Source organism: Periophthalmus magnuspinnatus, chromosome 8, assembly GCF_009829125.3.
Source record: "Periophthalmus magnuspinnatus isolate fPerMag1 chromosome 8, fPerMag1.2.pri, whole genome shotgun sequence".
Taxonomy (NCBI): Eukaryota; Metazoa; Chordata; class Actinopteri; order Gobiiformes; family Gobiidae; genus Periophthalmus; species Periophthalmus magnuspinnatus.
The window spans coordinates 27,433,242-27,447,566 of NC_047133.1; the positions used below are offsets into that span (position 1 = coordinate 27,433,242).

The 14,325-nt window shown below is 38.0% G+C and overlaps 2 protein-coding genes across 2 annotated transcripts; both read left to right on the forward strand.

Annotated features, from left to right (window-relative positions):
* Positions 1 to 34: 34 nt before the first annotated feature.
* On the forward strand, positions 35 to 7,249 carry LOC117375200 (jupiter microtubule associated homolog 1-like). The gene is made up of 5 exons (XM_033971468.2): positions 35 to 225; positions 2,824 to 2,963; positions 5,326 to 5,474; positions 6,112 to 6,136; positions 6,776 to 7,249. The coding sequence occupies exons 1-5, from the start codon at positions 170 to 172 to the stop codon at positions 6,922 to 6,924; spliced, it is 519 nt and encodes a 172-aa protein (XP_033827359.1). The 5' UTR covers positions 35 to 169; the 3' UTR covers positions 6,925 to 7,249.
* Positions 7,250 to 10,742: 3,493 nt separating this feature from the next.
* Positions 10,743 to 11,804, forward strand: si:rp71-81e14.2 (uncharacterized protein LOC100002239 homolog). The gene is made up of 4 exons (XM_033971393.2): positions 10,743 to 10,827; positions 10,924 to 11,232; positions 11,296 to 11,447; positions 11,573 to 11,804. The coding sequence occupies exons 1-4, from the start codon at positions 10,749 to 10,751 to the stop codon at positions 11,657 to 11,659; spliced, it is 627 nt and encodes a 208-aa protein (XP_033827284.1). The 5' UTR covers positions 10,743 to 10,748; the 3' UTR covers positions 11,660 to 11,804.
* Positions 11,805 to 14,325: the final 2,521 nt, after the last annotated feature.

The following is a 14,325-nucleotide window of genomic DNA, read 5'->3' on the forward strand; positions in this document are numbered from 1 at the left end:
GGACCTCTGGGCTGGCACCGCAGAACCAGCCGCTGTGGTCTCTGTTCCGCTCCTCACAGTCGGGTGGAGTCTACATCCCGTCGCATCTCCGCACTGAAGGACGGCAGTATTTTCATTAGTTTTTCATTCAGTATTTGTTGGCGCCGAGCCTTTGAGATATCCTGCAGAGATGACGACGACCACCACCTTCCAGGGAATGGACCCCGGCTCCAAAAGCAGTTCCAGGTAAAGGAGCAGAAAAACCTTTGACGGAGGAACAAAAGAAGTGGATGCGGTCGAGCCTTTTGCAAACGCCTTTTTCTTCACACAGGAGCCTGCGCCCTGCCCGCTGGTGACTGGCAGACAGGGGATTTTTCTGGCTTTAGCTAAACTCACCCATCGCCTCGCTAATGAAGTTAATCTTATTGTGTGACACGGCCCTGTCACGTCTTTAGCTGTGCAAAGTTAGACTCGCCATTGTGTTTATGTGAAGTTCAGGGATAGAAAGAATGTGACGCCTGGGGGATGCCTTTCTATGTGATGACTGAATATTGTCAAGATTAACACACAAGACTAGCTCTCGACTGACTATTGTAACTTTTTGTGTGGCTGCTGATTCCTCGGGGACATGTGTAATGTTCCCGTGGCTTCTCTGTACTGTACTTTGAAGATGTGTGCCAAGTTTGTGATTGTATGTATGGACGCGCATAGGCCCGGGTCTTTAAAAGTATATTACTCATGCTAACACCAGCCATCTCAGTGGGTTCTGGAGCACACATGTTGACTCATTATTGTAAAAAGAAAATCATCCGGGACCACTCATCCATGAGGCATGCGGTCATAGGGTTTTCCGTAAGAGATATGCGCCTCTCTGGTCTGCGTGCGTTTCCATTGCGGTGAAAACTATGCGAAAGACAAGCACTTATTCGGCTTTAATGGTGATTACAGTACAGTTGATAATCAGAATATTTCTGTCTGGATCGATCTCGTTATCTGTGCTGAGTGAGCATGTCAAATCTCGGTCAGTCATCAGGTCGCGTGCTGTTTGCCGATGCTGCGGGGCCTGGGTGGGGGCCCCGGGTTAGCTAAGCCTTCTTGGAGATCTTCCCTTGCTCGTTTTTGCTTCTTAACCCCTATTTGTGTTTCCTTTTGCCCATAATCAATGTGGTATATTGGTTAGACCTCAGTTTGAATAGAATTAGGCTAGATCACTAAACCTGCTACTCTCCTGACAAGTGACTGGTCATTATCACACATTCATCTTTCTGTGTACATGAGCTAGAACGTTTCCAGCTCCACCTCTGTCTCAGAATTTCATTTCTGTTTTATTGATATGATTTGCCTTTTCATTTTAGGGTGGGGCTTGCTGTCTGTGTGTCAGCTAAAATCCCTTTTCGCCCCAATCTATGTGGAAATCGTGAGCTCATCCTCTGGCCAGGAGCTGAGGTCTGGTTTAGGCATTAGGCTCTGTCATAGCCAAGTGTGACAGTAGACCATATCCTGTAGCATTTGTAGCAGATTGATAGGGCATTTGTATGCATTTTTAATATCTTTAGTACGGCTGTAAAAGCTAACTAGCCTTCCCTGGCCCTCGTCTCCCTGTCTGGCCCTGGACAGCTGCTCCATGTGTCAGCTGGTGGTTTGGGGAGTTTGCTGGAGACAAAAAGAGGGAGGGGTCCAAGCTTGGCAATGCTTCTCATCAGTGTATGACCTCTCTACTCACACACTGCCCTACATCTTGACTAGGGAATAGCACGTCTCTTATCATCAGACTGTCGTGGGGTTCTCTGTTCTATTTGTTTTGTTTTTTTTGTACCATCAAAACAGGAGTATTTTACCATCTGACCTACATGATTCAATCAGATATCACGCCTTGTATAGTCATGGGAATGCAGCTGAATATAGGACTGTCAGGACAACCAGTTTTTCAATTCATGGATTCAGTGGCATGATATTTTCCTGTCAATTTGAGGACCTTTGACCATTCGAAAAATAGAATGTTTAGGTTTGCATTGTTAATTGCCATGGTACAGCAGACAATAATGATGTCCAACGTCAGCTTTTTTTCAGATTTTATTGATAATTATCCCACTAGAACTTTTTGTTAGAAGTTAGCACATTGCAGGTAAACATTCCACAGCAGTGCAAATAACGGTGAATAATAGTCAATATAGTCAATAGTTGTTCATTATGGGGGATAGTTGTTCATTATGGGGGACTATAAACATAATGTTGCTAATCCTAACAAAAAACTACAATTTATATAATCTTGAGAGTCACCAACAAAGAAAAATTGACATTATAGCACCAGATTGTACAGAAAAAAGCTACTTATCTGCCATGTTCTCTTGTACATCATTGTTGTTTTCACTTATAACCTTTCAATAACAGAAAATGTTTTCATACTAAGAAATTGGGCCTTTTTAACCTAAGTATTCTTTTGGCCATGATAATCCTGACACACAATTATATTATGTTCCCATGCCTGATTGTGACTAATAAACCACAGATTAGAAAGCAGGGAATTCCAGTGAATCATATGTGTCTAAAGGTTCTATAGACAAGAGAGCGGATTTGTCCACTAAGCCTCTCATGAAATCTGACAAGAGACATCAGTGTTTTAGAGAAAGACTTTTATGAGTTCACCGTTTGCTTTGAGTGCAGTGTTTAAGTAATGGGTGGGGTTCAGGAAGGTGAATGCTGCAACTAGGCCTGCTTTTTTGAATATTGATTTTGTTGCCTATTACGCAGCTCATATAGGCCATGTGTTTTTGTTAGAGCGGGGCAAGGGGGCGTCAGTCAATCAATAGTATTATATTCAACTATTTGCTGTTGTTTTCACAGGGTACTGAGGCCGCCCGGTGGAGAAACGAGCTTCTCTTTTGGATCGGAAGAAAACACAACCCCACGGAAGAACAAGATGGCTTCCAATATTTTTGCTGAACCTGACGATCCGCATGCCCATCGAAGAAACAATCCACCCAGTAATTTCACTTTTTATTCTCAAAATCAAATCTTACTAATTTCACAGTGACAAATGTTAGTATTTTGTTTGTATGAGGTAAAATGTGTCATGGAATGTAGTAGAAAAACACAACGTTTTTGAGTTGAGTGAATAAAAAGTGTAGGTTCCAAAAGCTCTAGAGCATAAGTGCAATTTGAAACTTTGCCAGTGAGAAACAGTCCAGTCCTGCTGTGTGGGAAGAAATGGGTCAGGCAGATAAAATTTTTAAGATTTAAAGATAATTTTAGTTGCACAAGTTAAATCATCAAATCTAGTTCCATTATGGTGAAACTTTACACGGTATAAAAAATGGCATTTGAGTTGGGGCATAAAAACTGTAAAGGAATTTGAAGAGAAGCCATGTTTCCTCTGAAGGCCATACACTAAATCTCCTGGTATGTGGACGGTGAGGTATTTACTTTAAAATTATTACTTCTCGTGCCACCGGGGGAACTCCTAAAAGTGGTTTTCTAGATCACAAACTACAGGGCAGGCCTCCAAAAAGACAAGGCCACTTACCATTCAGATCTTAAGGAATGTGCTACGGCTGTGCAGTTTCCATCAACATAGACTGTTTTCATAAAAGGCTATGGAGAAGAACACACATGGCAATGTTCAGAAATAGTCAAAAATTTGTAAAAACTAAATGGAAAAACACAAAACTAAAAGCATCCTGGTCCTTGTCTTTCCTTTTAATCACAATGGTTAAACTAAACCTTGATTGAAGTTTTATATTACCATGGGGATATACCAATTTATTAAGCAACTAACCTACTCTAGTCTAATAAATCTAATCTAGTTTATGTAATGCAGATGTCTATTTCACTCTCTGTCTATTGAGAACCTTTTTCTCATTAGCAAACAATTTCTAAAATATATGAAAATTATGTTACTATCCATTTAACATGCACCATGTAACTTTTGACAGTCTACCAAAAGCTTGTTTCTAGGGGGATGTTATTGCTTTTTCTAGAATGTTTCATAGTATGGCATTAAACCCATCTATCTAGCATTTATTTAATTACAAATTCTTTTATTGCTCAAAAAATACATTGAAAAACACATTATTATTGTGAGTGAGGTCGCCTCTCCACAGATCTAACTTGTAGCTTGACATGGTAGCATCACTTGTTTGTGTCCACGAAGGTGGATAATTTCAATGACTACTGTGGAATATTCCAGGCATAGCAATCACATTTCCATGGAGACAAGCAGTTGATGGACGCTCTACCAGAAAAGTTACATAGTGCACCTTTAAGCATCAGACTGATTACTTCCTCTGCCTCGGTGCCCATGATTGCTGTTTGTCTTTTCTGTCCACATAATTGATCCTCTGGCTGTAATAAAGAAGCACTTGTCTAGTTGAACGATAGACTCTCAACATTTATGATTCACTTCAGTCCATTAACAGTTGTGTACGCACTCCCTTGACTCTTCACCCTCTGTTGTGTCCCGGGACAAAAGGCGCTCTGTCCCTTCTCTGGCATAGCTGGCATTCAAGACCAAAGCTGCTGCTGCTACCTTATGTGGCTTGTTCACAGTCTCTGTGCACCCGGGGAAACACTAGATTTTATACCGTTCAAGGAATCATGTATTTAGGGTGTTGTTTTCTTCAGTCTTGGTGTCTTTTCAGGGATTTAGTGATATAGTGATATTTTTTTTCTCCTGAATGTCTAGTGATCCAAGCAGACACGATGCCCTGCTGTGTTAAAACAGTGTGGTCTGAGGGCAGCTCAGTAACTAATTGGATTACAGTCCATATGGTATGAATCTGCTGCTTTCACCAAGGCCTTACTCATGGTTTGTTTTTCGTTTCCGGTAGATCCTGTCTGGCTTCAATGTAATCTGTTAAAAGTGAAATGCAGAAGAGTGCTCCACGCTCGGGTTTGACCTTTTAAACTTACAGATAGTTGTAATAATTTTACTATATCATTTGACTATGCAAGGTTTTCAATGCCCGGACCATGTGCTGAGGTAATAAGTGGTAGTCCAGGAAATGACTCGATGTAAGAGAAAATCATAACTGAAGGAGCATTGTGAGAAATACAAATATTAAAATAATATATTGTCAACATGAAACTTTTGTCATAAAGACTTAATCACAGTAGGAAGAGTAAACTAAAGTAAGAGTTTCTCTGTAAAATGTTACTCAAGCAAGAATGAGTAAATGTATTGTTTGACTACACTACTACTCTCCTAAGAATTAAAATTTGTACCTATATGAAATCTTGATTAAATAGCCTTAAATACTATACTCTAGTAATGTAATGTATAAGGGTTATCCAGTGCACTTAAAGTTCATTATAATTGTTGCCTCTTTCTGTTTGTCTGTGTTGATCTAGCTGGGTCGGCCACAGGGACTCTGTGTGGGGAGCCCTCTGCTCCACTGAGACGGTGCCAACAGCCAATCCTCTTCCCGAAGAACCCCGAGCCTGAGCTGACCACCATTCACAACTCTGGTGCTGCTCTAGTGTGGAGCCAGAAAAGACAGGTACGCTCTGTCCCACGGCTCGTGTGAGCAGGAACAGCAACTGCCACATTCCTTTAGGTCAAATCAGAAAATTCATCACTTCTATCTTTCTTGTGAATATTTTTGAAAAATTCCAGTTGTCATAGTTATTCTTCTTCAATATTTTTCTGTACAAATTTTACTGTTTTACTTTACATTATGACTGCGTAATAATGACCTCGTATCAGTTTTGGATTGTTACACAGTACAAATGACTTGTTACTTCAACAGCATATTAAAGAATCCAACTCAAAATGTATGATTAGTACTTCACTAAGTGCCTTTAACATCTGACTACGCATTACATTCCACAAATGCTATGTCTGGCAATGAAACAGAACTTTGCTTTTTTAGTTAGTGTTTCCCCCTCCAAAATGTGTTATGTTCCAGTTTGGAAAAAACCTAAAATAAACGGCAAAACTACAGTTGGTTTTCAGATTAATGCAGGGCCAATATAAATCTGTAAGTCTTCTAACGTCGTAGACACAATAGTGTGACATGTGTCTTGTGTTTGTCGCGTGTCAAAGCAGAACCACAGAGTGTCAGAGAGTACAGTAGGGCACATGATCTATGGGTGTTTTAAACTGCATCAACTTACTGTGCTTTCTTGTGTCTACAGGAAAATGGCCAAGAGGAAAATAATGGCAAGTATCACTTATAGCATATAAAAGGCTCTTAGTATCTGTTCTACTCCCACTATGTCTAAACCATAGTGCATGACTTTCATTATTGAGTTACCACACTGAATGCCTGATGTGGCTCTGACAGATAAATAGGTAATTGAATGGACTCACCCTGTATTTACAGAACATGGTCTGTTACTCTGTTTTATCAAAACACAAGATGGACTCATGTTTGTATGTTTTTAAATGAATATCAGGTGTCATAGATGTGTAGGTTTCTATTCTGTTGAAGTGACGGGAAGTGGATTTGAAAAGCTCTTTATAAACCTCCAGGTGCGTGTTTACAAATGAGTAGCTGCCTCCTGGGACAGATGTATAACGGAAGGTTTGAATCCTCTCAATAGACATCAGACAATCAAAACATGCGTGAAATCTTTTTGAATTTCTTCTCATATTGCATGTGGACAAAATAAAAGTTTTATATAGAGCCTTAGGATCCTAAGGATCCTAAAAGGATCTAAAATAACATCCCACTCTAGGCCATTTTGTTTGTTTTGCTTACTTAAACCTCCACCCACCATACAGTCACGTGTAAGAATAAATCTGTCATTTGGACTTGTAAAACTACAGACTGCTGATGTTCCAGTGTTTGTTCTACAGGCTGTCCTGATGAACTTGAGGGGGAGCAGGAGGAGCATGAGCCAAACCAACAAAAGGAGTCGCCACAGCCGTCCGCTCCATCGGGAGGAGCCAATGCCGGGGGCAGAAGAAACCCACCTGGGGGCAAGTCCAGCCTCATCCTGGGATAAGACCCCTCCTTTTCATTCAAATGCTTTTTTATTTTTTAAAGATATCACCCACCTCTCTGTCCCTCTCATCACCTTTCCCCCCCTCCACTTGTGCGACCTTTTGTTTTAAATCTTTTTTCTATTAAAATATGAAAAAAAACTGTTGAAAAAGGCACTTTATGTATTTTCTGTCCTGTTACATTCAGCCCATCCTGTAGTGCATCACGCCTGCTGGAAAAGGCATGCTTGTCTCGCGTTTCTCCCTTATTGTAAATGGTAAAAGATACAAAAATACTAAAAAGATTTGATGCGTGAATTTCTAAATACAATAAAGATTGATATGAAATTCTTGTGACTTTTTTTTTTTCTAAGAGTTTCTGGAAAAGTAACAAAAACTAGTCTTGGAATGGAAAGTAAAATTTGACCTAAAATCTACAATCAAGCCTAGTTGGGTCATTTTTCAGTGCTGTGCAACGTGCTGAGGACAGTTATAAGAAATCCAGACTTTGAGACTGGAAGGCTGCCCAGCCCAAGTAATCACAAAGCCAGCTCTGTCAGCTGAGAAATGTCTTCAGCTAACGCCATGCTTCTCCTGCACAAGCCTTTTAAATGTGTGCGCCGTTTTCTGGAGACTTTTCAAACCAAGTTAAAATGCGTAATGAGATCATGTGCACACGTCTTGATAGCACTGTTTAGGCTTTATTAGGAAATGTGTGTCAAATGTGATTCTGGCAAGCAGCATAGTGTTTTAAATGGCTCAACCACACTAGGCAAATCGAATACAGTAAGTTTTAGTATGTACTTAGTAATTGCTACAAAACTAATGTTACTATGCATCTAGTATACAACGACACTAAGCACCATTGCTACTTTTGTCTGTTTTACTAAAACTACCCAATTTCCTGTTGACGTAGAATAAAAAAATGTTATAGTATTTTCAAAAGGACTGCTTTAATAGGCTCAAAAATGATGTGGCTTTATAATGTCTCTCTTACGAGTACGTGATTTGATCCTACAATGACCTAAACATCAAAAGCCGACTGTACTTAGTGACTTGCTGTTAGATGGGGTCTCCATAAGCTTCTTATTGTGGGTCTAAGAGGCAGATCATCTCTGTAAAATAAAGCTTCATGTAAATCTAATCCTAGATTGAGTAAATCTTTATTGATTAAGAGCTCAGGTATCACATCCTGTGGAAACAACAGGAATTGATGTAACAGCTATTTTTTAACCTATAGTTCATCACTATATTTACACTATAGTCACAAATTCTTGACTTGTATAAATGTCAATGTTTATACATACTATGTACTATGAACGAAGAGCTATAGCTTCTCTTTAAGTAAGCCACCATGTACACTACTGCTGTACAACCAAGTGTGAAGAGAGATGTGACACACCATTGCATTTCAGCCTCATCTCGTCGGTGGCATGCCGAGGTCACTCCAGATCAGGAAGGAGCTTCCTGCCCTGGAGAAATGCCAGGATGTTGGTGTGCCGTGGATGAATACTTGAGTTCACTGAGAGCCCAAAGGAAGAACTATTACTTTTTATTATCTTAAGGCACAGTACACATTGTAAAACAAAAGAGATCATCTAATTAATAATTAAAGTAACTCATACATAGTTCAGCTATAGATTAAAGGTACACTATGTAACATTTCTAGTAGATGTGCCACCTGCTTGAATCCCTGGGAATGTTAATGCTTTCCCTGCAAGGTTTTACTGGATTCATGGAGACAGGTTATGGGTAAGATAGGTGGAAAGGCAAACCTAGGAGTAAGACGCATGTTTTTCAAGGAATGTTTCACCAAAAAAATACAAAAAAAACCAAAACAATCAAGATAAGTTTGATCAGCAAGTGGCAGAGCCTTACCAGAAAGGTTACATGGTGCACCTTGAACTAAATAGAATGTAGAATGTAATTAACTGTCAAAACTCCATAAAGTAATCATATTAATTTAAATTGTGTAAAATGATGAATAATTATTGTTATATAAAGGGATTGTTATATAAAGTCTTGCTTTTGAAGCTCACTGGCCTCATGCATGGTCACATTTTGGGCAGCGCTGTGGGCAGCATTAGTGAACAATAAATACTGAATTAAAGATCTCCCATCAATTATTCTCCTAATCTTTTCTAGAAAGACACTGGATTACCATTTTCCTCCCCCAGAGCCATATGCCCAAGTATTTAACCGCTGTGTAATGAATGACTAAGGCCACACTGCTCATTTGAAACTATAGACTATTGACACAATCATTAAAGCATGTGCAGTCCAGATGAGGCTGTGTCCCGGGGGAGCTGTGAAGAGAGGCAGGATGTGAGGGCCTGAAAAGGGATTAGGAAATGAGTGGAGTCATTGCAAAGAAACCGTTGATCAATATGCCCCCATACTCTTAGACTCAGCACACACTTTTAGATATGACAACTTTGGTAGACCTACTGATGAGAAATGTGTTGTTTTTTTGTTTGTTTTTTTATTTAACCACTTTGCCTTGTTCTGACACAAAATGAAGTCCTTCTATATCTGAATATGAACTACCTATCCCCAAATATTATCATTACTTTTTTTATTTTATTATTTTATATATAACAACACAACATCAACCAACCTACAACCTCTGTACCATTAAGCACGTTGAATCTGCAAATGCAATCTTTAGGCCTCCAATCTATCCAACTATTATCAAATTCTGTGACAATTCTGTGTTACCAGAATGTGTTTTAGCAGAATCAGTTTCCACCCAACAACAGTCCCAAACAGGAAGTAGTCAGGTTTCCCTTGGCAACTGATTCTGGCCTGGTCCAGATTAGCCCATAACCCCTGGACCAACCCCAGGACTAAAAATGCAAGTAAGAACAGGCTATTGCAAGTAAAATATAAAGTAACTATAGGCCACATAGTTTCTCTAGGCCACAGAAACGGGCACATTAGAATAAGAATGTGACCAGGCTCTTCCACAAAGAGATCAGGATTCCCTTTATTGATCCTAGAATAATAATGTTATTGACAAGTGAATAGATTTATGGATGCATCTGTCTTTGTGCTTGCATTTGTTTGTTACTGCCCAATTTGCCCAATTTGCATGTGTTTTTGTTTTTCTCCCTTCGAAAAGCTTGATTTCCTGTTGTAGTTCGTTCTTATGCCAACAGAGGGCACAGTCTACTTGCCCTCGTCCAACATAAACTTATGACCTACTTTTGATGTGGGCCAACTCTGCAGATCAACAAGTGCAGTGAGACAGTGAGACAGTAGACAGTAGGATCCTGCTTATTATTTAATTTTGCAAGCATTGGCAAATTCTTACCACTTCAACAAATCGTAATGCTTGCCAATGCCAATGCTTGCAAAATTAAATAAAAACAAATCTTATGACTTTCTTTAAATAAGAAGCCAACCACTGTTTTTGTGTTTTTTTCAGTCAGCAGTTTAGCAGCTTCTCATTAGTCAACAAATATTGTATGCATATTTGACAAATACCATTTTCAAATCCAAATTGCTTTTAGTTGAGTTTTTGTGATCTTTAGATGAGCATAATTAAATTGAATAAAATTTAGTTGCAGATGAAATAAAATATTGGTATTAAGGACTTGGTGAAACTCAATTTTGGCACACTTATCTCATCCATGCATCTTAATCATAATCCCAACCAAAATAGAATACACCTTTAAAGTAAGTACTTTAGTAGATTAAAATGCACAAAATTTTAACACTACTCTCAAAACGCCTTCACTTACATCACCAGTACTTTCATATGAGTCACGTGTTCAGTTTGCGGAGGTTTTTGAAACACAGACTTCTTTTTTCAGAATTCATATTTCCAGGTAACAGTGAACGCAACATGTCTGTACTGTGCCGTGTTTACTGGGGTTTCTTTGCTGTCTTCTGCATCTCTGCCTCCACAACTTTATGCACACAAGGTGAGACAGGTTAACAAGAGTTCTACTTTTTATTATTATTATTATTTTTTTTTACAGTTAATAAAATATCTCTTTGTATTTTATCTAATTTCATAGTGGAATGGAAGAATGCAGGGGCATCCATCACCATCAAATGTGGATTTAAAAATAAAGATGCTAGTTCAATAACAGTGATGAAAGTGATGAAAGGCCTGAATAAAAACATTAACTTTTTCTACAAAATGAGAGATAAGAAAACCATCCTTGCTTTTTCTGATAGAACAAAGACTTATGGAACGTTCCCCAATTTTCAAATTCTGCTGACGAACCTGACAATAAATGACACTGGGGTGTACTGGTGTATGTATAGAGATGAAATAATGAAAGAAGCTGATGGTGACGGATCCTTGCTGTTGGTTGTAAGAGGTAAGACTAAGCTGTAAGATTTTGCTGTTAGGATTTGTGTTGATAGCAAGTATTCTCTTTTAGATCCCATCCATGGAGGAGACAAGCGTACAGATTCAACTGAATCTTGCAACCCAACCGAGCCAGACAAAAACCTGATATTGACATCTGTGGTCATCTCATCTACAGTGCTGTTCGCTATCTTTGTAGCTTTGCTTCTGTTGGCAATCCGAAAGGTAATGTCTGCAGTTTAAAAGATTAATAGAATTTCTGGGGGTGGTCAACTCAGTATCATCCATTATGAGGAGTTTTTTTTTTTTTTGTAGAATTAAAATACAAATATAATATCTGTTTTATCTAGATCAAGTATTTCCGTGGAGAAAATAAATCAAGGCCTGTTCCTCGTAATGATGTGTATGAAGACATGCGAAGCACCATAAGACGCTGAAGAAGAAGAAAATATGTGTTTCTGTGATGGTTTCTTGTCATTCAAGCTGTCAGTGAAAATCTGTATTGTTTGAGCCACCTTACAAATATGCACATAATATGTTTGTGTATCCTTGTGTATATTGTGTAGCTGTATTGTAAATATTTTTTTTTTAATGTTTTTTTTTTTATTCTGTAGATTTTTCAATAAGCATTTTGTTAAAAGTAGCTTAAGTGTCTATTTTGTGCGTGTAATATTATGTGCATAAATGCATTACACAAAGTCTTTGTGCCTCTAGCCTTTAATTTGTACAATATTTAGTCAGTACATACCAAAACATGATACCATAACACTTCTACCTTAATACAATTAACTGTCAGTCAAATCTAGCAGTACTATTAAAACTAATACCAGTACCAGTACAATACTATGAGCATAATCATCTATTTGAACACTCAAGTACAGTTTAATAAGTAAGTAATTAGACTTATTAAATAGAGTTCTGAGTAACTATTGTGGTGGACACTGGATATCGCTATATAGTAACTTTCCCTCTCTTAATGGGTGTCTGTTCCATATAAAGCAATCACTACATATTCACATAGAACAGATGAACAATATGAGTTGCAGCTTGTTTCTGAAGAGGTAGTTTTAACAGATTCTTAAATGCCAGGAGTAGCTGCATGCATCATGTTTACTTCTGAGGTGTCTGTGGTCACAATGTGCTATCTTGCCACTGCTGACGCTGTGGTTTGAAGACCTATGCTTAGTGTCTGAGAGGAGGAAGTTTGAAAGCTGTGCTATGAGGCCTGAAGAATAGAAAGATGGAAAGAAGACAAAAACACAAACCCTGCTTACAAGAAACACAACAACATGAGACCCCAGTGTTTCCGATTTTATATCTGCACAAAGGTGGATTAAGCAATTGCTACACTGTGCTACTTGTTTACAAAAGTACACAGTACAAGTTCTGTCTGTACTACAAGTACAGACAGAAACTATTTAGCCTAAATATTTTAGGACAAAAAAGAAGGAAAAAGAAATCAAACAAATACAATATTAGTAATTATTTATAATCAATACTTTTTTATTTCAAGGAGCACTTTGAAAGTTACAGGTCACATCTGTGGAGAGGTGCCCTCCTTACAGAAAGAATAATTATTTTCCTGAAGTATTTTTTTTAGTAACAAAAACATCTGTAATTTAATAAGTCTATTGCCTTAAAAAGCAATTGCAACAAGTCCATTGAAACAAACAGATGCTAGACCCTCCACCAGAAAAGTAACATAGTGCACCTTTAAATAATCTTCTTTTTGTAGCCTACTTAAACACGTACTACTTAATCTTGAAGTGTTACTGGAGTTGAAGCAAGATGCACTACCTATAGTATAAACTGTACTTGTCCAAGCATGTTACAGGAAACAGTAAATGATAAGTTCCATCAAAGGCAAACGAGCGTATGACTCATGCATCTCCCTTTAGTGCTGCTTAAACCATGTAACATACTCCACACAAGTAAACTGCAGCAGCATGCGTCAGTAGTGGGGAAAAAAGTGGGATGATTTTTGAATTTTCCATGTGATGCTTTTTCTCATCCGTCCCAGAGCATGAAGGGGTGATGTGTAGTAATGAGCCTGTTGTGCACTGTGGTCTATACGCAATTCAGATACAAGGGGACTACAAGCTGCATATTCATTCAGCTGCAAAGAAAGAACACAGTAGTTAAACTCATGTACTGCAGACTGTGTATAACTTACAGAGGGTGAAAAAGTACTCAAATGTACATTTATGTAAATAAAATTATTCTCTGCAAAGTACTGTAATAGAAAAAATACATGTAAAGGTGAGTGGATTAAAACAAATACTTAGTTATATAAAAATGTAAAAGCTAATTTAAAGTAGGGCTGTATGGTTAATTATATTTTAACAGCCATTCTGTGGCATGTGGTTAAGAGGACTATATTTTGTGAATTATAAAAAGTTTGTTCATTCTAAGGAAATCTGAAAATGATTTTGCCTATTTTAAATGAGACAAAATAAAATATAATGAAAAAGCATGATTGCCCAATACAAGGACAAATTGCCCAGCCCTAAAATATTTTAACCTCAACAAAGATGGTTTTATGTCTATTCTGTGTTACCTCCTAGATACTCTGATATTGTAACAAAATGTTATTTATAATTTAAAAGCTCCCAGCATACATCATGAATGGTAAGTGTGTACACAAATGCCTTATGTAATTAATATGTAAGCTTTCCAGGCATTGGTACAGTTCACCAAATTTCAGTACAAGATATAGACAGGCCTTTACTGACATGTCTTTCTCATTTAAATAATCTTCCTCAAACTCTGATATGACTTCACTTCCAGCTTGAAGTACAGTGGCCTATCAAAGGCTCATCTATACACACTTCATGATGTGACTCAACTTCCTGTTTATCTGTGTCACATCTGTCTATTAAAAAGCAGTTTATGCACTTTTCATTATAGTTTGATGATATCATGTTTGCCATGATTAGTTCTTAGAGATATGGCTAAAGGTGTTTTTGACTAGTAATAGTATCATTTGTATGTATGAATAAATACAAATACAAATACAATTTAGATTTTCAGATCCAGGAATATTGGAGCTGACTCACATGGTTATTGCCCTAATAATCCATCAACATTATTATCCATCCTCCTT

Coding starts and splice junctions, on each gene's coding strand:
- LOC117375200 (XM_033971468.2), top strand. CDS start 170: ATGACGACGACCACCACCTTCCAGGGAATGGACCCCGGCTCCAAAAGC. Junction 2,964..5,325: donor TCGAAGAAACAATCCACCCA/GTAATTTCACTT, acceptor GTGTTGATCTAG/CTGGGTCGGCCACAGGGACT. Junction 5,475..6,111: donor TGTGGAGCCAGAAAAGACAG/GTACGCTCTGTC, acceptor TTGTGTCTACAG/GAAAATGGCCAAGAGGAAAA.
- si:rp71-81e14.2 (XM_033971393.2), top strand. CDS start 10,749: ATGTCTGTACTGTGCCGTGTTTACTGGGGTTTCTTTGCTGTCTTCTGC. Junction 11,233..11,295: donor CTTGCTGTTGGTTGTAAGAG/GTAAGACTAAGC, acceptor ATTCTCTTTTAG/ATCCCATCCATGGAGGAGAC. Junction 11,448..11,572: donor TTCTGTTGGCAATCCGAAAG/GTAATGTCTGCA, acceptor TGTTTTATCTAG/ATCAAGTATTTCCGTGGAGA.